General features: G+C 37.3%; 1 protein-coding gene across 1 annotated transcript in view; it reads left to right on the plus strand.

The window, feature by feature from the left end:
* Positions 1-25872, plus strand: part of LOC125343128 (neutral ceramidase-like) — a 57056-nt gene extending 31184 nt beyond the window's left edge. Inside the window, exons 8-20 of the mRNA XM_048335404.1 lie at positions 579-704; positions 4830-4916; positions 7015-7119; positions 7245-7326; positions 10553-10668; positions 11356-11450; positions 13291-13330; positions 13778-13873; positions 14745-14840; positions 16150-16296; positions 18886-18945; positions 21510-21598; positions 25683-25872. Coding sequence (XP_048191361.1) covers positions 579-704; positions 4830-4916; positions 7015-7119; positions 7245-7326; positions 10553-10668; positions 11356-11450; positions 13291-13330; positions 13778-13873; positions 14745-14840; positions 16150-16296; positions 18886-18945; positions 21510-21598; positions 25683-25872 — 1329 coding nt within the window. The remainder of the gene's footprint in view (positions 1-578; positions 705-4829; positions 4917-7014; positions 7120-7244; positions 7327-10552; positions 10669-11355; positions 11451-13290; positions 13331-13777; positions 13874-14744; positions 14841-16149; positions 16297-18885; positions 18946-21509; positions 21599-25682) is intronic.
* The last annotated feature ends 301 nt before the right edge of the window (positions 25873-26173 follow it).

Here is a 26173-nt window from a genome sequence, read left to right on the forward strand (position 1 = left end):
ATTTCCAGAGATAGGAATATATAATAGTATTTGATGATAAATAGAAAGACGATAAATGGTGATATGGCTTTTGTTTTCAGCTATAATAAGTAATAAGCACCTTCTTTTTTATTTTTTGGCCAGTCCTGGGCTTGGACTCAGGGCCTGGCTTCTTTTTTTCTTTTTTTTTTGCTCAAGGCTAGCACTCTGCCACTTGAGCCACAGCACCACTTCTGGCCATTTTCTGTATATGTGGTGCTGGGGAATTGAACCCGGGGCCTCATGTATAGGAGGCAAGCACTCTTGCCACTAGGCCATATCCCTAGCCCAATATAAGCACCTTCTTAATGGTATGAGGAACATGAAGGAGAATGGAAAAGGACTTAACTGGCTCAGTTTTGCTTTTATACTGACTGCAATGTGACCCTTTTCAGAAATTGAAATGTTCTCAGAACATTGTCAGTCCCTTTTTATTGTATACAGGTGATTTTGAGGCGCTTACCTGAGTAGATTCAATATTTGCAAGTATAATAGAAGTCATTATAGAAAATATGATGGAATCAAAGGCAATGATGTAATTTTATTTGTTTGTTTGGTAGGGACCATTTGTTGCAGCCTTTGCTTCATCAAACTTAGGAGATGTGTCTTCCAACATTGCTGGGCCCCACTGTATCAACACAGGAGAGCCTTGTGAAAATGCCCACAACACTTGTCCTATTGGCGGGGTAGGTGACATAGTACATGGAGTTTCTGTTTTTGTGTCTTGTGTATATACTTCATGCTCAAGGGTATTCATCACTGGTTTCTAAGTATGTTCTCCTTGGGTATACCCTGGCCTACTTCTGGCATCTGTTCTTATTTGGAGAAGCTGCCAAAATTAAAGTTTTGGGTGAGTCAAGTTGCAGTTTTCTCTTTGATTGGCCATATAGAGATTAAGTATCCTTCTCTAAGCCTGGACAATCTAAAATAGTTTACCTCTGTATATCTGTAGCTTGAAATTTGTACCAAAAAAACTTCCTGTGGAAACATTTCTCATTGATTATGTGTCTTTAGTGTTTTAACAATTCATAGTTGTTAGGTGCTGGTGGCTGCTGTATATAATCCAAGCTATTCAAATGACTAAGATCTAAGGATCCTGATTTAAAGGTAGGCTAAGCAGGAAAGTACATGAGACTCTTCAATTAACCACTACACAGTTAGAAGCAGAAGTGTGGCTCAAGTGGTAGAGCACCAGCCTGGAGAAAAATAAACTAGGGAAGGGCACCCAGGCCCTGAGTACACACACACACACACACACACACACACACGACTGTACCAGCACTCATGCTCTCACTGTCCGCATATATATGCATATATTCCATATATGTATATTAGAAAAATAAATTTAGATTGTATGGTATAATAAAATAAATATATTAAAATAACTTTAGATTGCATAATATACAATGGACATCTCTTTTGAAATTACAAATTTTGATATAAAAATTTAACTAATACAGATACATAGAGACTATTAAAAAAATCCCTCTATATCTCTTCTTCCCCCTACCCTGGACTTCTAAGAAGTCATTTATGTACCTCTTCTACATATTTATCTATAGTCATAAACATTTTATGAATTATTTATAGATTTTTTTGTATATATATGTATATTTTGGCCAGTCCTGGGCCTTGGACTCAGGGCCTGAGCACCCTCCCTGGCTTCTTCCCGCTCAAGGCTAGCACTCTGCCACCTGAGCCACAGCGCCCCTTCTGGCCGTTTTCCATATATGTGGTGCTGGGGAATCGAACCCAGAGCTTTATGTGTAGGAGGCAAGCACTCTTGCCACTAGACCATATTCCCAGCCCTATTTATGGATTTTAAGACTTCAGTTTTCTACATCATTATGTATTGGAAGTCTTCTCCTGTTTGTATCCACATCTGTATAACTATTTGCAAAGACAGAAACTAAGATCGTACCCTATTTAACTTTTATTGCCACACATCTTTGAGATCTGGCTTTGACATATAAGCAACAGATGCTAGCTTCTAGGTTCTTATTTTTTGTGTTTATAGATCATTCCACCAATGTTATTTTTCTTGTACATTATTTCTGGTCTATTCTTTCTGTTTTGGTCAACCCTACCCAATAAGCAATACTGTGCTAAATACTACTTATTTGTGTAGATAGACACACATTGCCAATCTTCATTTTCGATTATTCTATGCACTATTGATTTGTATCAAGTTTTACAATTTCCTGTTAAATTCCAAAATATGTAAATAAAACACACATATGAGCAATAGAGTACTATGGATCAGTTTAATACCTTGCATTGGAATATTAAATAATGTAGAGGACAGGTCATAACACATAATGCCGAGTAAGACAAATAGGTCTATTTTGAATATTTATTGTAGTTGTAGTTTTCCAAAACAAGTGTTAAAATTAAAAAAAAGTATCAGGGAGGAAACATCCAGAGTTGTTCACGACAATTTCTTTGGCTTTTATACTTTTCTATAATGAATGGACTTTACTTTTGCAATAAAGAAAAATAAGAAGATTCATGTTCCACTGAAAATTCTCCTTTTCTCTTTTCTGCTTGTGCACTGGACTGGTGTTTCTCCCTTATGAACAGCCTTCCAGATGGTTTCTCTTCCCATCACAGGTGTGCTCAGATGCACCAGTACATATTGCAGTCCTCTGTCACCTGTAAGCTTATTTCCTCTGATGTGGCTGTAATTACAGACATGGAACATCATACTTAGCTTGTTCTTTAAGATAGAGAATCACTAAAATTTGGCCTGGGCTAACCTGAAGCCATAATCCTATTGTGTCTACTTCCCAAGTAGCTGAAATTAAACATGAACTTGGTGTCTAGTCCTCTTTCTACATTGTCAAGTGAAGACATAATATTTAAACGTCTTTATAGATTACATTACAGTATTTACATATAATGCATAATGACATATCAGGATAAGAACTTTCAGTTTCTAAAAGTTGATGTTTCATATGTTAGAAATTTCATAGACTTCTATTTAGATACATACATACATATGTATATTTTAGATTAGTGTAACCAATAGTCACCTATTGATGCTAAGGAAACCGGAACCAAGTCCGCTGTCTTGGTGGTACCCAAGTTAGATACCCTAGTTTATACTGCTTTTCTAATTTCTTTCCATCTTCCCCTAACCTTCCATTTTCAATCTTTTGGGACCACTCTTGCACCCCTTTCTTCTTCTTCTTTTTTTTTTTTCAAATTTTTATTATCAAACACCCCTTTCTTCAATGAGATTATTTTATTTAACAATTTGACATTCTGTTCCATCAATATTATTGCAAATCATAGGATTTCATGATTATTTAGGGCCATATTGGGTATGTGTACCACATTTTCCTTTTTCATTCATCCATTCATAGGGATCATAGTAGATTCTATACCATAGTTATTATAAATAGTGTTGCAAATAATCAATCACTGGAGTGTAGGGAATTGATACCATGTTTCATGCCTTTTGTATATACAAAGGGTGATTTTTCTTGCTGAATTTTGTAAGCTTCTAAAACATTGACGTCTTAGTATATTTGTCATAAACAGTGGGACAGTTTCCCGTTGTTCATCAGTTTATTTTCAGCCTTGCTTTTCTCTTCCATGCAGTCTTTTAAAGTGGTTACGTGGCAAGACTCTCTACACCTGTTCTTTATTATCTATAGAAGGCTATTTCACACCTTAGACTGTGAAACATGCTCGCCTGTATCCTCCTTCATATGTTCTTGATTCCATTGATAATATTTATGAGGCATATAAGAGGCAAGCGTGCAATTCTTTTGTGTGTGTGTGTGTGTGTGTGTGTGTGTGTGCGCGTGCGTGCCAGTCCTGGGGCTTGAACTCAGGGCCTGAGCAATATTCCTGGCTCCTTTTTGCTCAAGGCTAGCACTCTACCACTTGAGCCACATTGCCATTTCTGGCTTTTTCTATATATGTGGTGTTGAGGAATTGAACCCAGGGTTTCATGTATATGAGGCAAGCACTCTACCATTAGGCCATATTCCCAGCCCCCCCCCTTGATAATATTTAAATATTTGATCAATCTCAAACTTTTCTGATATAAGAAACAAGGAGACTGCCAGATGTGTTCATTTTCCTCACAGTGCCAGGTAGTTATTCCGATAGAACTGTAGCAAAGTTTTAATAAGAGGGGATCCTGGCGTTTACTTATCTTTACTTATCCCAGGTAAGGATAAGTAAAGGGAAGAACATGCTGTACATGAACAGCCTGAAAGTAGCACCCAATTTTTGTTCAGATATCAGCAACCTATAAATGTTACAATACATTTTTTCCAAGCACTTGAGCCTCAACCCCCTGTTTATATTATTTATTTGTTTGTTTAATTTGCTGGTACTGAGGTTTGAACTCAGGTTCAGGGCACTCTTGCTTAGCATTTTTTGTTCAAGGTTGGCATTCTATCACTTGAGTCACAGCTATACTTTTGGATTTTTTTTATTTTTATTTTTTGGTGGCTACAAATCAGAATCTCAAGACATTTTCTGTTTGGGCTGGCTTTGAACCACAATCTTCAGATGTCAGCTTCCTGAGGAAGATTATAATCATAAGCCACCTATGCCTGGCTTCAACTTTACAGGTTTTAAAAGAAAGTCACTAAAATAGATACTTTCTAAAAACCATTCATTGTTCCAGTTCTGTGTAAGATACTGTATATGCTAGTCTGTGAACTGAGTATCAGTGAAGAAATGCTAGGAAATATACTTAACAAATCTGCTTCGATTCAGTTGTAATATTTTCACTGCTTAAAACATAATAAGCTATTTTTCTGAGAGCGCATTTTTTTCTTCTTACATTCCAGCCCAGCAAGTGCATGGCTCAGGGACCTGGAAAAGACATGCTTGAAAGTACACAGATAATAGGGCGGGCCATTTACCAGAGAGCAAAGGTAAGCCATAGATCCGTGCTTTTAATCTTTACTTAAAATAATCCTATGAGAGCCACTGACTTCCTTCATTAGGACATCAGTCATTGCAAGGAAGAAGCAAGAGCTCAGACTGCCACAGGAAATCTAGAAGACATTACCTATGAAGGCTGACTTTGCCAGTCACAAGAATTGCCTCTGCTGAGGAAAGCTTGAGAAAACCTTTTGTTTTACAATGGTTAAAAATCTAGAGCACTTGCCTCAGACAGAAGAAGATAGATAAATGTAAAGATATTTTAATTTCATTTTTGATTAATGTGGTATCACAATATGACCACACTGGTCCAGATTCTCAGAAATCTCCCTGGACTGCCTGCTCAAAGTCAGCTGGACCACTTCTGTATCTTGACTTCCAGTTAGTTCTTTTTTTTGTTTTTTGTTTTTATTGCAGTGGTTTTATTTGGTATAAATAGTATAGGGTCTGGAGTGGCCTCATAATATGATTCTCCTACCTCTGCTTCCTGATTAGCTGGGATTATAGGAGTGTACCATTGTACTGAGTTTCATGTTTTCTTTCAGAAAGACTTTATGGTGAAAAGAAGCTGGATTGTATGATGTGGCTATGAATTCACTATCAGAATTACCTTTCTGCTTCTCCTAAAATTTATCTTTCATTTTGCCCTCATGTTTTCTATCAGCTTCCATGGAGACAGATTTCTTTAATTTTGTTTTCTTTTGGAGAGAGATTTCTAAGGGAAAATTTAAAGGAAGACCTTTGAATGACATGCACTTTATAGTTAAATCCCTCTATTATAATAGTTTATTCAAGCCTTTGTTGTGTGTGTGTGTGTGTGTGTGTGTGTGTGTGTGTACTTAAGTAAATAATTTATTACCAGAGTTCTAAAATGTTCCAGGAGCAATAAAGGCAGAGCTGAAGTGCCTTAAAAATTTCAGACTCAAGAGTACTGGCAGTAGTCAGGCTAATTGCTAAAGTTTCTTTCTAATTAGGATGATATCATCAGTGGGTTATTCTAAATTAACAAATTCTATTTAAGATGTGGGCTTGTGACACACTTTGATGTCAGAAATTTTGTAACCTTCCTGGGCCTGGGCGCCAAGGAGATCTGTCCCATCTTCTGCATTTTCTTCTCAGCAAGGCAAATTTCCTCTTAGTTAGGAGAGAAAGGCTGTGGCTGTGGTTCTGGCCACTTGTCCTGAGAGCACCTATGTGACCATTGAAGATGAGGACAGAGTGCAAGTTCTTCAGCTTAGCTGAAGGAATTTGTGGTAACCATAATTCACTTGTATGCCTGAAACCCATGCACCAACATAAATATATCCAAATACATTGGACTAACAGTTCCCACAAGATTGAAAATGCATCATCTGGCTCTATTAAGAAACACCCCCACCCCCCTGCCATACCTCCTCCGAAGATCAGACCATCAGTTTGGGAGCTGATACACAATTGGGATCTGAATTCTTTTAAGTTACCACTAGGCCTCTGGCCTATCAAATGCAAGGATCTTGAGAAAGAAAACTTCAAAATGAATACTACCTAAGGTATGCTCTCATCTGCCCCAATGAGAAGTGTTTTGGCCTACTTACTCATCTTAAATTTTCTTGGTCCTTCCCTGTAATAACTTCTACTTGGTAAGTAGAGATACAAGGATCACTATCCCAGGCTGGCCTGTGTAAAAGTTAGACTCTGCTTGAAAAACAAGCTAAAATTAAAAAACCCAAACAAACAAGAAACAGCAAACACAACAAAAATAGGATATGGTGTAAGTAGTATAGTATCAGGTTAGCAAATGCATAATTTTCTTAGCTGTCTTTCAAGTGGTATTGGTGCTATTTGTGATCCAACCTGTACAACTAGAATCTTGTATTTGTAGGGTGTAAATACAGAGCAACAGTCTCAGGGCCTTCAAGCTTCTGGGACTCACCTGGGCTTGGTGGAGCTAGCCACATGGGGTGGGCAGCAGCTATTTACAGCATTCAGTAGAGCACCTCCTAGTGGAGGAATGCTTTCCAAACTGGTGCTTCCTGAGGCCACAGGAATTCACCACCCTGTCCCCTCAGCAATTTCCTTTGGGACAGTAATTATGCATGGTTCTTCTAGGAACTCTACACCGCTGCCTTCAAAGAGGTGACGGGACCGGTGGCTGCTGCTCACCAGTGGGTGAACATGACAGATGTGAGCATCCAGCTCAATTCCACACACACAGTAAGTGTGGCAAGTCATGTGGGTCATGCCAAAGGGACTGAGTGTTGGGGCCATCATGTTATTACTTGTTGTTGACTTTACTTTCCTCCTTTGCTTTTGTTGTGCTTTAAAAATCTTTCCTTTAGGTGAAGACATGTAAACCAGCCTTGGGCTACAGTTTTGCAGCTGGCACCATGGATGGAGTCTCAGGCCTCAATATTACACAGGGTGAGCTTTAAGTCAGTGGGAGCCACACTCCCCATGTTTCTCTTACTCATGAGGTTTGACTACTTCCAATACATTCATGATTTTAATTTCTAACCTCAGGAGTCAACAGTTTTTCAAGGTTTGTACATTTCAGGTTAGATCTCACAGAGGTAGAAGTTTTTTAACTTCGCTTTCTGCTCATTCAGCCTTAGGGACAAATTCTCTTTTAATTCCATTGTATTGATAACTTTCATAAGAAATGCACTTAATTATTTTATGATTATTCGTGTGTGTGTGTGTGTGTGTGTGTGTGTGTGTGTGTGTGTGTGTGTGTGTGTGTGAGTCCTGGGGCTTGATCAAGGGCCTGGACCTGTTTCTGAGCTTTTGTGTTCAAGGATAGCGCCTTATCACTAGAGCCAAAGCTCCACTTTTGGTGTTTTTGTGATTAACTGGAGATAAGAGTCTTGCCCTGGCTGTCTTAGAACTAGGATCTTCAGATCTCAGTGCACCAAATAGGTAGTAGTACAGACACCAAATAGGTAGTAGTACAGACATGAACCCCCAGCATCTGGCTTTTTATGATTATTTTAAGTTGACCATCAGTTGTATAACTTTATGGAATGCAGAGTAATCTTAGGTTCTAATTTTTCCACATCTTGGCCAGTACCTGTTCTTCTCTGACATATTGATGGCAGCCTTTCTATTGGGTGTGGGGCTCATGGGTTTTGGAGTTTTCAGTCCTACCTAGCAGCATCACACATAGCTAAAGTACAGGCTAGACACAGTGTGGTGCTCACTTTCCATTGCAACCCTCTGTGACAGGACTCCTTACCAGGGAATCTGGTGCATTTGGCCTTGTAGTCAGTCCTTTACTGCTACAGCTACCTGATGCTTGAACTTCCTGTAGGACCATGTCAGACTCATCCCTCTCTACTTCTTTCTTCCTTCCTTCCTTCCTTCCTTCCTTCCTTCCTTCCTTCCTTCCTTCCTTCCTTCCTTCCTTCCTTCATTCCTTCCTTCCTTCCTTCCTTCCTTCCTTTCTTCCTTGTACAGACACTTGGCCTTGAACTCTTTTTTTTTTTTTTTTTTTGGCCAGTCCTGGGCCTTGGACTCAGGGCCTGAGCACTGTCCCTGGCTTCCTTTTGCTCAAGGCTAGCACTCTGCCACTTGAGCCACAGCGCCACTTCTGGCCATTTTCTGTGTATGTGGTGCTGGGGAATCGAACCCAGGGCCTCATGTATACGAGGCAAGCTCTCTTGCCACTAGGCCATATCCCCAGCCCTTGGCCTTGAACTCTTGAACCCAGCCCTTCATGCCTTCTAGAGGCTTTTTCTCTCATGAGTGGCTGTGCCACTTGAGTCTTACTTCCAGCCCTATAACCACTGGTTGTGTTCCTGTTCCACTCAGGTACTGTGGCAGAATGTGTCAGGACTACCTGAGCTCTACACATTGTAAGACATAGCATCATCTGTAGTCCAAAGTGGTTGAGATCACTTTGTCTTTGTTGTTTGTTCAATAAATGAGCTATGGTTCTTCCTGTTTTTTCACTTTCCCACATAGCTTCAAAACCATTCTCAAAACATGGGTAGTCATAGCCAGACATTAAAATTTTGGACAAGTGGGTATGGTTAAAAAGAGCCTCAAAGTCTTCAACCCTATCTCACTTAGAGAACAGCTGAAAGTTGGCTTGCCATGTTTTCATCACTTTCATAAAACTAAAGTGTGGGGTTGTTTCATATATTTTAGATTAGCATTTTCCTAATTAGATTCTATCTTCTCCTCCTCTAAAGGAGGGGGATTAGGAGTAAGGGTGTTTTGGGTTTCATAGTTGTCATCATAGATCAATCTTCCACATTTTTAAAGACAGAATCTATGTAGACGACAGAATCTAGCTATGTAGACCAGGCAGGCCTCAAACTTGTGGTCCCCTTGTTTCTCCCTTCTGAGTACTGGAATTATAGGCATGCACCACCATGCCTGCCTCTTCCTAATTCTTTCCTTCTTACATTTCTAATTTCACTCCACTGTGGTTGGAACACAAAACAGTATCATTTTATTTTTACCTTGTAAAATATGTTCAGTTTTGTTTTATGCTCTGTCCTAGGTGATTTTTCCATGTTCACATGAAAATAAAATACATTTTGTTGTTGTTGGATGGAATAATTGATATGTTATCTGCTAGAACTAATTGGTTTCTAGAAGTGTTCAAGTTTTCTATGTGTTGGCTAATCTGCCTAGTTGTTCTGTTCATTATTAAATTTCTGCCATTATTCATGAACTTCTTATTTTTCCTTTCCTTCTGTCAGTTTTATTTCATTTTTTGCTCTGTTATTAGGTACCTAAGTGTTTTAAATTACTGTATTTTCTCGATCATTAAAGGTTCTGAATTTATTTTTTAATTTATTAATTAATTGTCAAAGTGATGTACAGAGGGTTTACAGTTACATAAGGCAGTTCATACATTTCTTATCCAACTTGTTACTTCTTCCCTCATTCCTCCTCCTCCCACCTTCTCCTCCTCCTCATCCCCCTCCCTCCCCTCCATGAGTTGTACAGTTGGTTTTTGTCTGACATTATGTATTTAGGGCTTGCTTTTTTTTTTTTCTCTAAACTTTACGTATATGTATGTTTGGATGAAGATTAAAAAGGGACTGTTTTAAAGACACAAGCCAGACAACTGACATTACAAGCTATTCTTAAGTTTAAAATGGGGTAAATGTAGCCTGACATCAGTGGCTCATACCTGTAACCCTAGCTGCTCAGGAGGCTGAGATCAGAGGATCAAGGTTTGAAGGCAGTCCAAGCAGGGAAGTCTGTGAAACTCTTTATCTCTAACTGACCACTAAAAAGCCAAAGGTGGAGCTGTGGTGGTCGAATGCTCGCCTTGAGTAAAAAAGCCCAGGGACAGCGCACGCGCGCACACACACGACTTAGCTCACAAATATGTTAATTAAGTCAATTTTTTTTCATTTACAAAATAAACCAGGTAAGTAGAAATAACCTTGAAGATACTGAACAAAATACACTGTAAGAATTTTTGTACACTCTAAAGATCTAATTAAATAATGGTGATTATTTTGTGACATACAGGAAATTCTGCCTCTTCTATTATTCAAACTGTTTGAATTATTGGACAACAGCCTTCATAAAATCTCTGAAGCCTCTAGGAGGATTATTGTACACTATGTCAGCGGTCCTTCTTTTAGAGGAAAGTCCAAGAAATCACTAAGTGTACCATTCCTCGTAGGAACATTGCAAAGCGATCCATTTTGGGAACTGCTTCGGGACGAGGTCTTGGGCATACCATCTGTTGAATTAAGAGAATGTCATAAGCCAAAGCCAATCCTTATTCACACTGGAGAGGTAAGGTAATTGCTTATGGTATGGAATGAAATTAGTGTTTGGTTGTTTGTAAATCTGAGAATTATCTTATAATGAATGGGAGATGCTCACTGTCAGAAGAATGAAACATCATTCCCATATTCATAAAAGTGTAGATTGTTTGAATGGGTAAGATTTTAAATTACATTTACAAATAGTCTACTAAAATTCTTAGGGAAGCAGAGAGGGAAGAAAGAAACAGAAAGATAGGCTATACCAATTTGAATGTGGAAAAACCTAGGTGCTCTTGGAGAAACTTTGGAAGATAAAGCAAGATGTGGGAATTGTAAACTTAAAGTACAATCAGGGTCAAGTGCTAATAGGGTAAGCAATTTCAAATGGTTTAAGGACAGTTACACACTGTTCCAGAGGAACACTAGTTTATGTGTTACCTTTTTTTACTCCAGAATGACAAATGTACCCAAAACTTAATTGATATTCTCAGGTATCTATGGCAATACCATGTTAGACTCACATGTTATGATCAATACATATATACCACATGACATATTTAATATTATATGATAAATTAGAAGTAAATCCTATGATAGGACAACAACATTAAAATGAGCTTCAGATATTGATCTTTGAATAAAGAAACCTCTGTGATCATGTCTTTATTCTACAGAAAGATTAATATACTTCACACAATTTTCTTCCTTTGATTAGCTATCCATCCCTCATCCCTGGCATCCAGATATTGTTGATGTTCAGATAATTACTATTGGGTTCTTGGCCATAGCTGCTGTTCCTGGGGAATTTACGTGAGTTATTTTTAAAACTTAGTTCCAAAATGTATTTGTTGTGTGTTCTGGTTAGAAATAATCATTACGAAAAGACAAGTATATCTCTTCAAATACTTTGGCAACTGTGACAAATATCTCTGCCCTCTTTTAGTGAGGCTTCTGAAGAATATGTCTATTCTAAAGAATATGTCTCTATGTCTATTACTGTTTGTGTTGGCATAACTCATGAAAATTGATGAGCTTTTCATCTTAAAGCAAAATGATGTCATGAGTTATGCCAGTACAAACACTTGAAATAGTACTAAAATGAAGTTACACATGATGATCAGCTTGCATGTTAAAAAACATGGGACTATTTTAAACCTTCTTCGTATATCATCTTACCTATCTTAGAAAATTGAAAATTCGCACTTTTTAGTTGCTCAGGCCCTCCCTACATCTTGAAATTATCCTTGAATTAATTTTTCTTCAGCAAATCTTGTGCATTCTACATTCTTCTCATGATTTGTAATCATTGTCCCTCTAAGCCACTACTCCTGTCACTCAAATTATTTTAACAACCTCCTGCTCAATGTGCTTGATTTCTCCTTTACTCCCGTATAGCCTTCTTTCAGCAAATCAGCCAGATTAATTATTCTAACATTAGTTACTAAGTTAAATCATATTACTTTGCTGCTCAGTTCTCCAAGTCCCACCAAGCTTCCTCTTTCAGGCATAGCCTTACAACCTCACAATCTCTCACAAGTTTCCACACATTCTCTTCCTCAGGAAGGTCCTGGGTGTGACTTCTCCCCATCTTCCACCTTGCTTACTCCTGCACCAGCCATCTTGTTTATTGTCAAGGTGTTGCCTGTGGGGGAAATCCACATGCTCTTCCTAAGCTCACTAAGATTGCTCTTGACTGAGGGCCATTGGACTCCATGTGAAGTGCAGTCCCTTCAGTTAATGTCATTACTTACTACAGTACATCTTCTTTTCTTTTAAAAAGTATCTTTAAGTAGTTGTTCAAAGGCATTTTGATTCAACATGTCAATTTATGTGTGTGGTGCACGTTGATCAATGTCATCCCTTTTATCATTCTGCCCCAACATCAATCCCAACCCTAATCATCCTTTCAAGTTTCCTAGTTCCATTTTCATATATGTACATTGAATATTATGACTATATTCACCTGTGTTCGCCTCTCCATTCTGCCATCCTAGTGAAGTCTTTTAGTTTTTGTTTAGATCTCTAATATGGGTGGCATTTCTGCCTGTACTACCTAAAATAGTCTTCAGCCATAACTGCCACTGACTCCATCACATTCACATTGCTACCAATGTTACTACCACAATGACCACCACCACTCCCTTTCATCCCTACCCTACTTTCTTATTCTCTATGTGCTCATCACTATCTCACTTTTGCACTTACTTGTTGCCAGATCCCCACATATATGTAAACTCTATACCCTTGAATCATCAGCACCTAGAAGTAGTCCTTTCATGTAGCCTAAACCCAGCTGGTACACTTTCTTTCTGCCCCTCAGCTCTTACTAACATAGATTGCAATTGATCGATTTTGTGGTGTCAGTAGAGAAAATGAAGATGATCTTTGGTTAGTGATATCACCCACTGATTCTGTTTCTTTCCTTTGTCCCAATTGGCTGATGTCACATAAAGATTTTCTTGGAAAATAGGACAATAACTTAAAAAAAAACAACAGTTCAGCTTTAGCTTTGGATCATTCTTAAATCTTATATAATTTATTGATAGATGATGAGCCATGGCAATGGTTTGTCTTTACTGCAAGTCATTTTGAATACTTCCATATATCCTAACTGGTAAAACATTCATGGAATTATTTTTTCTTGACTCAGAACTATGTCTGGACGAAGACTTCGAGAGGCAGTTAAAGCAGTAAGTAAAATATGCAATAAAATATCTATACATTTATATTTAGTGAAGAAGAAAAAATTCTCTGCTCCTATGATTGTGCATTTTTAATTTTTTTCCTAAGATGAATAGCTTCTTTTCTAAAACAAATAGACACTAATTTCAAGATGACTTCTAGCCATTTGTTTCAAGAATTTCCTAATGACTAGAAGATTTTTCTTTGTTGTTGTGACCATTAAAATATCCACAGACCTACTAATTTGCCCAGCTGTAATGTAGAGTTTTTGTTTTTAACCTTTCATAAAGGACTCTTCCATACCTCTGTACTACTTTGTGATTTTGATCACTGAGAAGGATTTCACAAGAGAAATTTACTAGCAATTCTCATTACTGAATTGTACCTTAAATATAACAGAAATAATAACTGTAAGCTGAGTAATAATTTCACTAGGCTCTAATTTTTCCTCCTAGGAATTTGCATCTCATAGGATGAAGGACATGACTGTTGTGATTTCAGGCCTGTGTAATGGGTATACACATTATATTGCCACTTATGAAGAATACCAGGTAAAGTAAAAGTTTGTCCATGGCTAAGACTACTGTGTCAAATGATGTTTTTCTAAGCTTTTCAATCATGTTTAAGAGAGTTGACTTTGTTTTAGAAGGCAGTATAAGAGAAAGATGAGCAAGAGGCTATTGTTTGGAGTTTTAGGTTTATCAGTTGTATTCTGGCCACAATCCTAGTCTCATTGACTTCCACCATCCCTAAAAACAATGATTTTTGTCAGGGGTGTAAATAATGATTCATAATGATTTTGGTGCCTTAAACTTAGGAAAACTCTCAGTGATAACCACTATTTATTGATATTATGTATTGAAAGCATAATCTTTAAAACATAATCTTAAATAATCTTTATAGTACATCTTAAAGTAGGATATGGTTATACCCATGATATAGAGCAAGAAACAGTGTTCGGAGAATTTAGGATATACTGAAGACTGGTATTTTTTCTTTATTTCTAAGTAGTTTAGAAAGCAGCCCAAATGTCTTTTAACAATAGTAGTTTAACACTGAAGATAATCTAAATTTTCACAATAAAGAGTCATTGAACAAAACTCCATTCTCCTTTATTTTTCAATGTGCTTTGGGGCAAAGCATTTATATTTCAAGTATTTACAACAGTTACAAGCTCAAGAGCTTTCAGATTAATGGAGCAACAAATAAATGGCATAAGCAAAGAGAACATCCTGCCTTTCATACCTACCTGATGGAATCCATTTGCTTTGGCCTGGTAAATGGAAATTTTCACTGTCTCTTTCACAAATAACAATGAACAATGTGAGATGTCCAAATGTTACCCTCACCTCAAGTGCTTTAACTTTGTGACTGGACTGAAATACACAGAATCAACTATATTTTGCCTTGCTTTCCCTGCAGGCTCAGCGGTATGAGGCAGCATCTACAATTTTTGGGCCTCACACTTTGTCTGCCTATCTCCAGCTCTATAAAGCCCTGGCTAAGGCTATTGCTACGGTAATCAAAGTGTGTGTGTGTGTGTGTGTGTGTGTGTGTGTGTGTGTGTGTTTTCTCAGGGGGGTATAGTGGGAAGCAAGAGACAATCTTAGTTTCATGTGTTCAATTGTTTTGACAAGTTATATATTAAAGAATTACAAGGACCCCTGCAGAAGTGTTATCAATTAAAAAATATGTGAAATTCTATTGGTAGTAAAATGCACATCCAGCTAACATTCATTAGTGGTGGAAACTAATTGTGTATGTGTGTGTGTGTGTGTGTGTGTGTATGTGTATGTATATCTTATCTTATTATTGGTATTAGGTCTTGAACTAGGAGCCTCATGTTTGCTTGATTTTCTTTCCAGAGGCTAGCAGTCTACCATTTGTTCCATTTCCCCAGTCTGGCTTTGTGCTGGCTAATTGGAGATAAAGTAGGGATGATTTTCTTTCCCAATTGACTTCAAACTGTGATCCTGTAGATCTCAGCCTCCTGAGTAGCTAGGATTGTGGGAGTGAGCCAGTGGTGCCTGGTTATATGAATTATTTCTTTATTCTCAAAATCATCATGCAAAGTAAAGAGGTACTATGTTCTATATTTTTCCATGAGTAAAACATGTTAAAGATTAATAACTGAGCAGGATTAATATAAATATAAGCTGGAGTTGGACCAGTATTCACCAGTCTTTGCAGAAATAAAAAAAAACATTAAGTATATATTAAGGGCTATATAAAAATTTAGATTCATATTTTAATGGCACAAAGATGGAAAACACAGCAAGCCAGTCAGGATATACACTGACATTTACACTTTAAATTAAAAAGGTATGTATTATATTTTTTAGCACAAACAAGGGTACACCCTTGAGAAAATCCTGGTTCTAACCATGATTTCCAGAGTTTTGTGAAAGAATCTCAACACAGTGTAAAAATTCTTAAATAATCAGTGTCATGTGTTAGGCCGTTGTTCAAGGTCACACAAATGAACAATGGAAGTACACCTGGGTAGGGTTCCCATGTGGTCTGTCTGAACTCTGGCTTATACTGCCCAGGGAAATAAAACAGCAACTTGCCATCAAAACTTGCTTCTAGTGACAGAAAGAGAAACTATGAACACCTAGAAGCACATTTTAGCAAGATTCCCCTCACATTTTGGTAAAGCAATTCACTTTTATGGTGCATGTGTATGTATATGTGTGTTTGTAGGTGTGCATGTGTATGCACACTTTGTACTTTCTTTAGTTTGGACATTTCTGGTAATTAAGGTCTCAGGACAGGGTCTTTGACTCTGTATTGTACGTTCCTTAAACAAATGCTCTTTCTGTTTCAGGACACAGTAGCCAACATGAGCAGTGGCCCAGAGCCTCCATTTTTCAAAGAACTAATAAGTCAATTAATTCCTAATACAGTGGATAGAAAACCAATAGGCAAAAAGTTTGGAGATGTCCTGCAGCCAGCAAAACTTGCATACAGAGTGGTAAGACCCACAGAATAATCTAAAAAATTAGAGGTAAAGGATGTTACTTAATGTCATGATCTTCTAATGATCCTATAAACCAACTTTAACACCGATCATTTTGACAATTGATCTTGAGCCAGGCCTCTGGAGAAGATGGAGAATAATAGGATAATTGAGTAAAGCTGAATTTCTGAATTGGAAATTCTTCTTCTTCTTAAATGGACATTTAAAGAATCATCCCCTGGAGCTAAGAGAAGTTTTAAATCATGGATAGGAAACCACAGGAATGAAGCAGGATCGAGGGGAGGCATTGTGCAACTGGTAGAGCACTTGCCTCGCAAATTCGAAGTTTTGAGTTCAAACAAACTGAAACAGGATTGGTACCACTACATTTTATGTTGATCTGTGCTCTGCAACCTTGAGAAATTATTTGTTTGTTACAATTGGTGGGTCATGTTATGAATTTCTACACATAGTTATATGCCTTTTTATAAATTAAAATACTTTACATATTCCTTTCTAGATTTCTTTTCTGGGTGCCTTTATTTTTATTTTTTTTCTTATTGGTTCCAACACAGTGTTGAATAGAAGTATAACAATAGACAACCTTGCCTTGTTTCTTATCTTTGGAGAAAATACTTAGTGCTTTCCTATATTTTTACAAGTATATATGAATTATACAGAAAGTTTTCATTGGAATATAATAGACTTTGATCAATTTCATTGTCTATTTAACCTAACGTGTTTATTTTGGATTTTTCTAGACATTAATGAAGCGAAAACAATTATTTCTTTTTTATACTTACTTTAAGGAGAAATTTTACTGGGCATGGGTGTTGGGCATTTGTAAATTTTTCTCTGTGTTACTAAGGTGATTATGTGGTTTTACAAAATTCTACTGCCAGGCACCTGTGGCTCACACCCTGTAATTCTTGCTATTCAGGACACTGAGGTCTGGAGGTTTGTCGTGCAATGCCAGCACAAGATTCTGTCTCCAAACTAACCAGCAAAAAGCAGGATTATAAGTATGGCTCAAGTAATAGAGTGCCAGCCAAGCAAGCACAAGACTCTGAGTTGAAAACCCTAACAATACACACACACACACACACACACACACACACACACGGACACACACACGGACACACAAGCACACACAGAGAGAAACTGGGAAACCTATTAACATGGGCTGCTGTGTTAATTGATTTTCAGATATCAAATGACCATTTAGTCATGGTTTATAATGCTTTTTTGTGTTGCTAAATTTGATTTGCTAATATATAGCCAAGTAGTTTTACTCTCTGAGAAATGTTTGTGGCTTTCTTTTCCCGTGTTGTCTTTGCATCAGGGTTGCATAGAAAGTGTTTCTGCTTACATTATCATTCCTTTTCTTTCTTTTTTACTTTTGCCAGTTTTGGGGCTTGAACTCTGGGCCTGGGTGCTGTATCTGAGCTCTTTTGCTCAAGGCTAGTGTTCTACCACTTGAGCCACAGCTCAACTTCAGGATTTTTCTGTGATTAATTGGAGATAAGAGTCCACTGACTTTCCTGCCCAGGCTGGTTTTGAACTATGACCCTCAGTTCTCAGCTCCTGAGTAGCTAGGATTATAGGCATGAGCTTCTTACATTTTCTGAAAACTCATGAAAATATTTATATTATGATTTTTTCCAGTTATTTGTTTAACTTTATCTGTGAAAACACATGGATTTAGCTTCTCAGCAATTTTTTTAAAATTAAATTTTATTGATAAGCTGATGTACAGAGGTGGGTACAGTTACATAATAAGGTAGTGAGTTACATTTATTTATTGTCAAACTGATGTACAGAGAGCAAGTCAAACCAGCCAAGCTTCTCAGCAATTTTTAAAATTACCAACTTAAGTTCTTGTTATAGGCCTGTTCATAGTTTCTATTTTTTTCTTTTGAGGCCATAATGTTTCCTTCTTGAAATTGCACTTGTCTCTCTAGGAATTTCCTCTAGGATTTTTTTTTTCATTTTGATGTTTAATTTGTTGATACAATATAAAATTTGTTGTGCATAATACTCTTTTGTAGTCCTTTTAATTGCCACAGACAGTAATACCTATTCTTGCTCCCTGATTTTGGCAGTATGTATTTTTAAAGAACTAACATTTAGCTTTATTGTTTCTAACTATTGTTTACCTGTGAATAAGCAGCTTTTCCCCACTTTTTCTTTCCCAGTAGACTCTATGTAGCCTTGCCTGGCCTTGAACTCACTATCTTCCTGCTTTGACATTCTGAGTGCAGGAATTGCAGTTTAAGCCACCACAGTGCCTTTTTGCCCCCAAATGTCACATTTTTGAGATCCTGTCTCAACAACAACAACAACAGCAAAACAATATAAAACAGAACAACACCAATAAAAAGAACATTAGCTTTGGATTTTCATCCATATTTTAATCTACCAAAAGAAAATTCCTTGGTTCCAAATTCCTGTATTCAATGTGGCAAAGATATTTACAATCACTTGATTAAATAGAGTGAAGTCTACACAGGGCCATGTGTCTTGGGGTATATAACAGACAATAATTTCATTGGGAGAATAGTCCTAAATGCTTTTATTATAACTAATTTACATTTTTATTTTCAGGGAGAAGTTGTTGAAGTTGTATTTGTAGGTGCCAACCCAAAGAATTCAGCAGAGAACAGGGTAAGCATCAATAGTCTTTCACAAATTTTAACTAGCTTTCTCATCCTGTAATGTACTTATATATCTCTTTAGAGATTAACAACACAAGGACAAGTTGTGCCAGCTTGTTTCCATCTTGTAAATGTGGAATGAATCTGAATGAAAGCACACAGAAAATACCTAACTTGCTTTGCTTAGGATCGTACTATCACACTTCACATAGGTCCTGGTTTGTGGATTGGCTACTCCCACCTGGATGGAAGCTTGTGGGTGTGGCTTCTGACTCATGCTTTATTTCGTATTGGTCTTTTCCCCATTCTTGACTACTGACACCAGCAGGGTGCTTAATTTTACTAATTAATCTTATTAATGCATCAGCAGGGTGTATTTGTCTATGTCTGATGCAAAAACAGTATAGAAGTGCATAAAGTAGAATATGAATTGAACCTATTTCCCTACACATCTACTTTTCAACAACAGTTATTGTTCGTAGTTTGTTACAAAGCATTTTTGTACAATATGATTATTCTAAAAAAGTGAAGTTTTAGTCTTCTGCAATTCCTTAGAATACCTTTTATGTGCTATATAAGCAAGAACTGGACACATTATATTTGTCAAACTTTAAACAAGCTGGGTGCCAGTGTAATCTCAGCATTCTGGAGACTAAGGTATGAACGCTGTAAACTACTGGTGTTCCTGCATTACATACGAAGATCCTGTCTTAAGAAAAGAAAGAAAAATCCCAAGAAGCAAAAACAAAACATCCAAAACCAGAAGTAGAAATAAAATATGGACGCTTATGGGGAAGAAGAGTATAGGAAGGTAAATTCTAGGAGATATATATATATATATATATATATATATATATATATATATATATATATATATATATATATATATTACAGAGACTGAGGCTGTATTCACTTCATTCATGAGCATTCTTCCATTCTTCCCATGGTCCACAGTCACTTGTAGCTCCAAATTCCTTTCTTCTATGTGAACCTTCCCAATACTGTTTATTATAGTGCCATTATTGTCATGATAACAATTGCAATGTGACATCAAATGTGAGATTGGGTGGACATTTTTAAGAAGTTTGTGGGATTTGGTACAAAAATCTTTATTTCTAGCAACCATCACATTTTTATCATTACTAGTTATTGAATGGCTGAGTAATAGGTTAATTTTGTTTTGGTTAGTGGTATGGCTTTTACATAGAGCCTGGCCACTGTCCCTGAGCTTTTTTGCTCAAGGCTACTGCTTTACCACTTTGAGCTACAGCTCAACTTCTGGTTTTCTGGTAGTTAATTGGAGATACGAGTCTCACAAAGGCTAATGTTTTATGTACAAAATACTCAGATTCATGTGAATCTTGTCTAATCCCCACTACTACCCAGTAAATTATTTTATAGTGTTCACTTTAATAGGTAAGAAGTACTTTATAAATGAGTAAACACAGTCTTATAAAGATTAAGTGTAATAAGAAATTATGCATCTGGAAGGATATTATGGTAAGAAAGTATGAGAAAGATAGTTGTATGTTTTGTTCCTCATGTTTGGTAGCCTTAGCTTGATCTCCAACCTGTACTCTATACCCATTCATCAGAACGCATCCTACCTCTTACCCCATCTAAGGTTTTTCAGTACCATTGCCCTAAATGTTCAGAGACAGGTCTCTTTACAAGTAACCATGGTTATGAAAACTGCCTTATCAGATATAACTTCTAATCAGATATAACCAGTTGAATACTTAGATAATGATTTTTAAATAATTGCATGGCTCAGCTGTAAACAAACAATCTATGCAACAAAGGGTTATCTGAGCACTCACAAATGGCAGATATGAAGACCGGTGACAGATACAGTTGAGTTATTCATAAACCCAATCTTTATGGGCTACTTTGTGAAAGATTTAGAGGGAAATTGGAGATTTATGGCTTTTATATTTATTACCATGTCACATTATTCAAATCTGTGCTTTATTTGAAGCTAAATTCTTAGACTGGAACAAATTGCTCTATTATAGCTAGCTATCTTCTGATGGGGAAATAAAATCTACTTATGATATGGTTTCTGGGAATCCGTTATGACAAAGTACAGAGACTGTCTTTAGCTCCTCAAAACAGGGAAGATTTATGTATTCTTTTCCATTCTTTCACTTAGGAGACATAATAACTATAATTTATTTGTGTGGAGTTGGAAAGATGATGAAACTCCCATTTCCCCTCCTAAATCATGGGTGACTAGAGATGGTCTTGGAATATAGATTAACAAACCTTCTCTGAAAGGACTTGCTTTTTGAAATCTCAAGTTCTATTCCCAGTTCCTTCTTAGCTCTAATTATTCCAATTTAGAATCGGCTTTATAATCATGATCCTTTCAAATTTCTGAAAATGACATAGTTTTTAATAGAAGTTGATATTCTGAATACTGTTAAAGGGTAAACACCTAAGAATTTACAATACAGTTGAATGCATGTTTGTGAAAGGTATTGTTAAATTAGCATGTGGTTAACAAGGGGCATTAGTATAGGCACAAGAATTTGTGTGTGCAGTGATTGATCAGCTACATTACTTATATTTTAGACCCACGAGACCTTTCTCACTGTAGAGAAATATGAAGACAGTACTTCAGCCTGGCACATACTGTATAATGATGCCTCCTGGGAGACACGGTGAGCATGTCTAGTGAATGTTTTGTCTTTCCAGCTTTGAAAACAGTTACCTTAGTAATGTAATGCATGAAGAACAAATGAGAGACTGACTCAAGACATAATATTAATGATATTCTCTTTTCAGTGATCCTTCTGATCATTCCTTACTTGATTTAGTAGACTGCCTCTTGAATTCTATTTTTTTCTACAAAACAGTGGCATATGTGCATCCATGAGGTTTGGTGCGAATGTGGTGAAGGTTTTCATTCCTATAGGCATTTTGCTCTTTCTTTTTGTGGTTATAGTTGTTTTCTGGAAATCTGATGAACCTTATTGAAAATTGGTTGAAAGGAGTATTGGATATTGCTGAACTGTCTCTGTGGAGCTCAGCATTTCTATCAGGAAAATAATGAGTGTTCCCAACATATAGTACATGTTTGTATGACCAAAGTTCTCACATGAGATGTTGAAACAAAATAAAAAGGGCAAAAAGGGTAATACGCTCATGGAGTTTTCTCAGAAATGTATCTCAGGGCTTTTGTTACTGCATGCACTTTGCAGCTGAATGGTTATTTTGAAGATATTGACAACGTGTTTGTAATAAGGAAATATTTATATTTTCAAGTCTGAAAATTTCATAGCACAAGAGAGTGGTGTGGAAGTGGGTAGAGTGTTGTTTTTTGTTTTTTGGCCAGTCCTGGGGCTTAACTCAGGGCCTGAGCACTGTCCCTGGCTTGATTTTTTTGCTCAAGGCTAGTAGCACTCTGCCACTTGAGCCACAGCGCCACTTCTGGCCTTTTCTGTATATGTGGTGCTGGGGAACTGAACCCAGGGCCTCATGTATAGGAGGCAAGCACTCTTGCCACTAGGCCATACATATCCCCAGCCCCGTTTTTGTTTTTGTTTTTTTTTTGGCCAGTCCTGGGCCTTGAACTCAGGGCCTGAGCACTGTCCCTGGCTTCTTTTTGCTCAAGGCTAGCACTCTGCCACTTGAGCCACAGCGCCACTTCTGGCTGTTTTCTATATATGTGGTGCTGGGGAATTGAACCCAGGGCTTCATGTATACAAGGCAAGCACTCTTGCCACTAGGCCATATTCCCAGCCCCTGTTTTTTTTTAAAGCAATTTGTATCTAACTCATGTTGTCTCAAGCCAAGTAATTATATGCATGTTGATTTGGTTTAGATCATTTAACCACAAGTAGGGTTTTGATGATGCTGTGTTTAAAATAGCACCTTCCTCTTTGTAGGCTCTCCTTGAGTTAATATATACTGATATAAGTATAGATTTTTCCCCCCCTTTGGCCTTTAAGACTTTACACTATAGGTCTTTTATTGTTAAAAAATAACATATTTATTGTAACAACTGGTGGTACTGATAATAAAATGAATGATTTATTCACAAAAGTTAAAATTTGTAATACGTTTAGGTCTCTGCCTGCTCACTAACAATAGTCTCATAAAATATTTATGGATTTACATGCTCAAGGGATTTTACTTTTGACATTAGCTGAAATATCAGGTAGTTGATCCAGTGTGTGTCAAGTTGTTGTAAAGAGTATGTGGGCCCCCTGTTCTACTCTTCAGTGACCACATTGCTGCCCAGTGTGATCTAACTCCTCGTGTTTCCCTCATCTCAAGCACTTTCCAACAGCTTACTATGCCCTGTGCTTGCAAGCCTACTTTATGCTCTTTGGCCATCTTGTATTTTCTCTGCCATGGACAGTTTGTAGCTTGTTTTTTTTATTTTGGTCTTACTAATATTCGTGGACAGTTTGTGGCTTGTTTTTTTATTTTGGTCTTACTAATTCTGCTCTTCCTTAACATCTCTGTAGACTATGTAGCCACAATGTAAGTGACAATCTTCTCAGGGAAGTGTCCATCATATTTTCTCCATTGAATGTATCTCTTGTACTTGAAATGAATGTGTGTTGGGGTTTTTTTTGCTATTACTTTATTCTTATACTCAAGAGAATATAAGTTTCATGAAACTTTAAATCAACTTCAGACCCTATTTCCCTTGCTCACTGCTGTGTCATAATCAGTTGTTGTTGTTGATACTCTTCTCCTTTTGTACATACATATGCACTGGTATTGAGGCTTGAACTCAGGGCCTCACACTCTTGCTTGGCTTTTATGCTCAGAGCTAGACCTGTAACACATGAGCCATAGCTCCACCTTTAGCTTTTTGGTGGTTAATTGAAGATAAGAATCTCATGGACTCGATCCTCTTATATCCCCTTCCTGTGGTTGTACCCCCACTATCACTGTATCTCATCTGAGTACACTGGATACTGTATATACTGGTATTAGAACTAGGGAAGTGAAAGGGAATATCAAAATCGAGAGACAAAGGATACAAAGACAAATGACTCCAAAAGCAATAACTGCAAAACTATTTGGTGTAAACAACTGAACAACTTATGGGGAGAAAGGGATAGGGGGAGGGGGGAGGGGGAAGGAGGAAGGAGGTAACAAACAGTACATGAAATGTACCCAAGGCCTCACGTATGAAATTGTAACCTCTCTGTACATCACTTTGACAATAAATAAGAAAAAAAATAAAAACAAAATAAAAAATAGAGAAAGTGAGCATAATTGACAGGATTAATTTGGCTAAAAATCTATATTTGCATGTATGAACTACTGCATTGAAACTCCTTTGAGCAATTAACATAAGCTTAAAAATTTGAAAAGTAGGGCTGGGGATATAGCCTAGTGGCAAGAGTGCCTGCCTCGGATACACGAGGCCCTAGGTTCGATTCCCCAGCACCACATATACAGAAAACGGCCAGAAGCGGCGCTGTGGCTCAAGTGGCAGAGCGCTAGCCTTGAGCGGGAAGAAGCCAGGGACAGTGCTCAGGCCCTGAGTCCAAGGCCCAGTACTGGCCAAAAAAAAAAAAAAAAAAAAAAAAATTGAAAAGTATAATGTGAAAAACAGGCCCTTTCTGGAGTGTGGGTACAAGTGGAGGGAAGAGGGCAGATGGAGATTGTAAATAAAGATGAATATGACCAAAATACTGCATGCATATATGTAAAAATAGAACAAAGAAGCTTACTGAGACAGGTTTGGGAAGAGAAAAGGGGATGAGGGAGAGTGATAGAGGAGTTGAATCTGATTAAGTACAATGTATGTTTATATGCACATTACAATGAAACCCCTATGAACAACTAGTTGATGCTAATAAAAACATTTTAAGAAGTCCAAATATCATTCCATTTAGTGAGTATAACTAGCTTTATTTATTCATTTATTGATAAGATATGAAGTGTTTCTACCTTTAGGCTGTTGTGAGTAATGTTGTGTTGTAATAACCATTGACCTATAAGTAGAAGAGCACATTTTCCCCCATAATTGTAATTCCACTCTTTTCTCTTTGTTTTATTCATGAATATTTACTTAGTGTATATTTTTATCAATAGGGTAAAAACTACAGCTAATGTAGTTTCAATATGTTGATACCTCTCATTAAGCAGACATTTCCCCGCACAAGTAAAGACTGAATAAATATGTGTTGAATGAAAAGAAAAAAAAGAATCTCATGGACTTTTCTGCCCGGGCCAGCTTCAAGTTGTGTTCCTTAGATCTCAGACTGCTGAGCCATGAGGATTATGGACATTAACCACCAGCACTTGCATAGTCCTTTTTGCACAGACCTGGCACATGTGCTCACTAAACATAGATTTTCAACAAATGAATGGAGGTGGGAAAAGCACCAAATGGTACAGGGTTTGATAAGGGCAAAAAGGATTCTACATACATTCAAAGCAGGAGTTGTTCTTTTTTATATAGGAATTTTTACTATCTTTAAATAATTGTAGAAGAAAACAACTACTTTTGTTCTGCAGATAATAAGATTTCATGGGGTGTTTCAATAGGCAGTTAGAAAAATAGAATAAATAAAGATATTCATACAAATAGCTGTTCTGATTAGAAGTTCCCCTACTAGGAAAAAGGTATTTATGACTGTTGTTTGTTGCTTTGTCCCCTCTGTGTCTAGAATAGTGCCTTGCTCAGCATAGGCTCTCCTTAAGTCTTCATTGATTTAATAATCACTCATTCTAAAGTGTTAAATTATATTTTTGTTATTTGTTTTCTACCAACAGGTTTTACTGGCACAAGGGAATACTGGGTCGGAGTAATGCAACAATAGAATGGCATATTCCAGACACTGCCCAACCTGGAATCTATAGGATAAGATATTTTGGACACAACCGAAAGCAGGAAATTCTGAAGCCTGCAGTCCTACTTGCATTTGAAGGCACCTCTCCTTCTTTTGAAGTTACAACAACTTAATGAGAAGTTGACAGCTATTTAAAAACAGCTTTACTCTGTACATCCTAGAACTATTCTACATGAATATGAACTCCATTTTGATGTCGATAATTGCCTCAGTCTGGGGACAAATAGTTTACTGCTAATGGGACAAGGTGTGTGTGTGTGTGTGTGTGTGTGTGTGTGTGTGTGTGTGTGAAAGAGAGAGAGAGAGAGATAGAGAGAGAGAGAGAAAGAGAGAGAGAGAGAGAGAGAGAGAGAGAGATTGAGAAGTGTCCCATTACTTTCTCCAGCAGCCATGCACCATGATCAACAGCCTAAA

Source organism: Perognathus longimembris, chromosome 2 (genome assembly GCF_023159225.1).
Source record: "Perognathus longimembris pacificus isolate PPM17 chromosome 2, ASM2315922v1, whole genome shotgun sequence".
Classification (NCBI taxonomy): domain Eukaryota; kingdom Metazoa; phylum Chordata; class Mammalia; order Rodentia; family Heteromyidae; genus Perognathus; species Perognathus longimembris.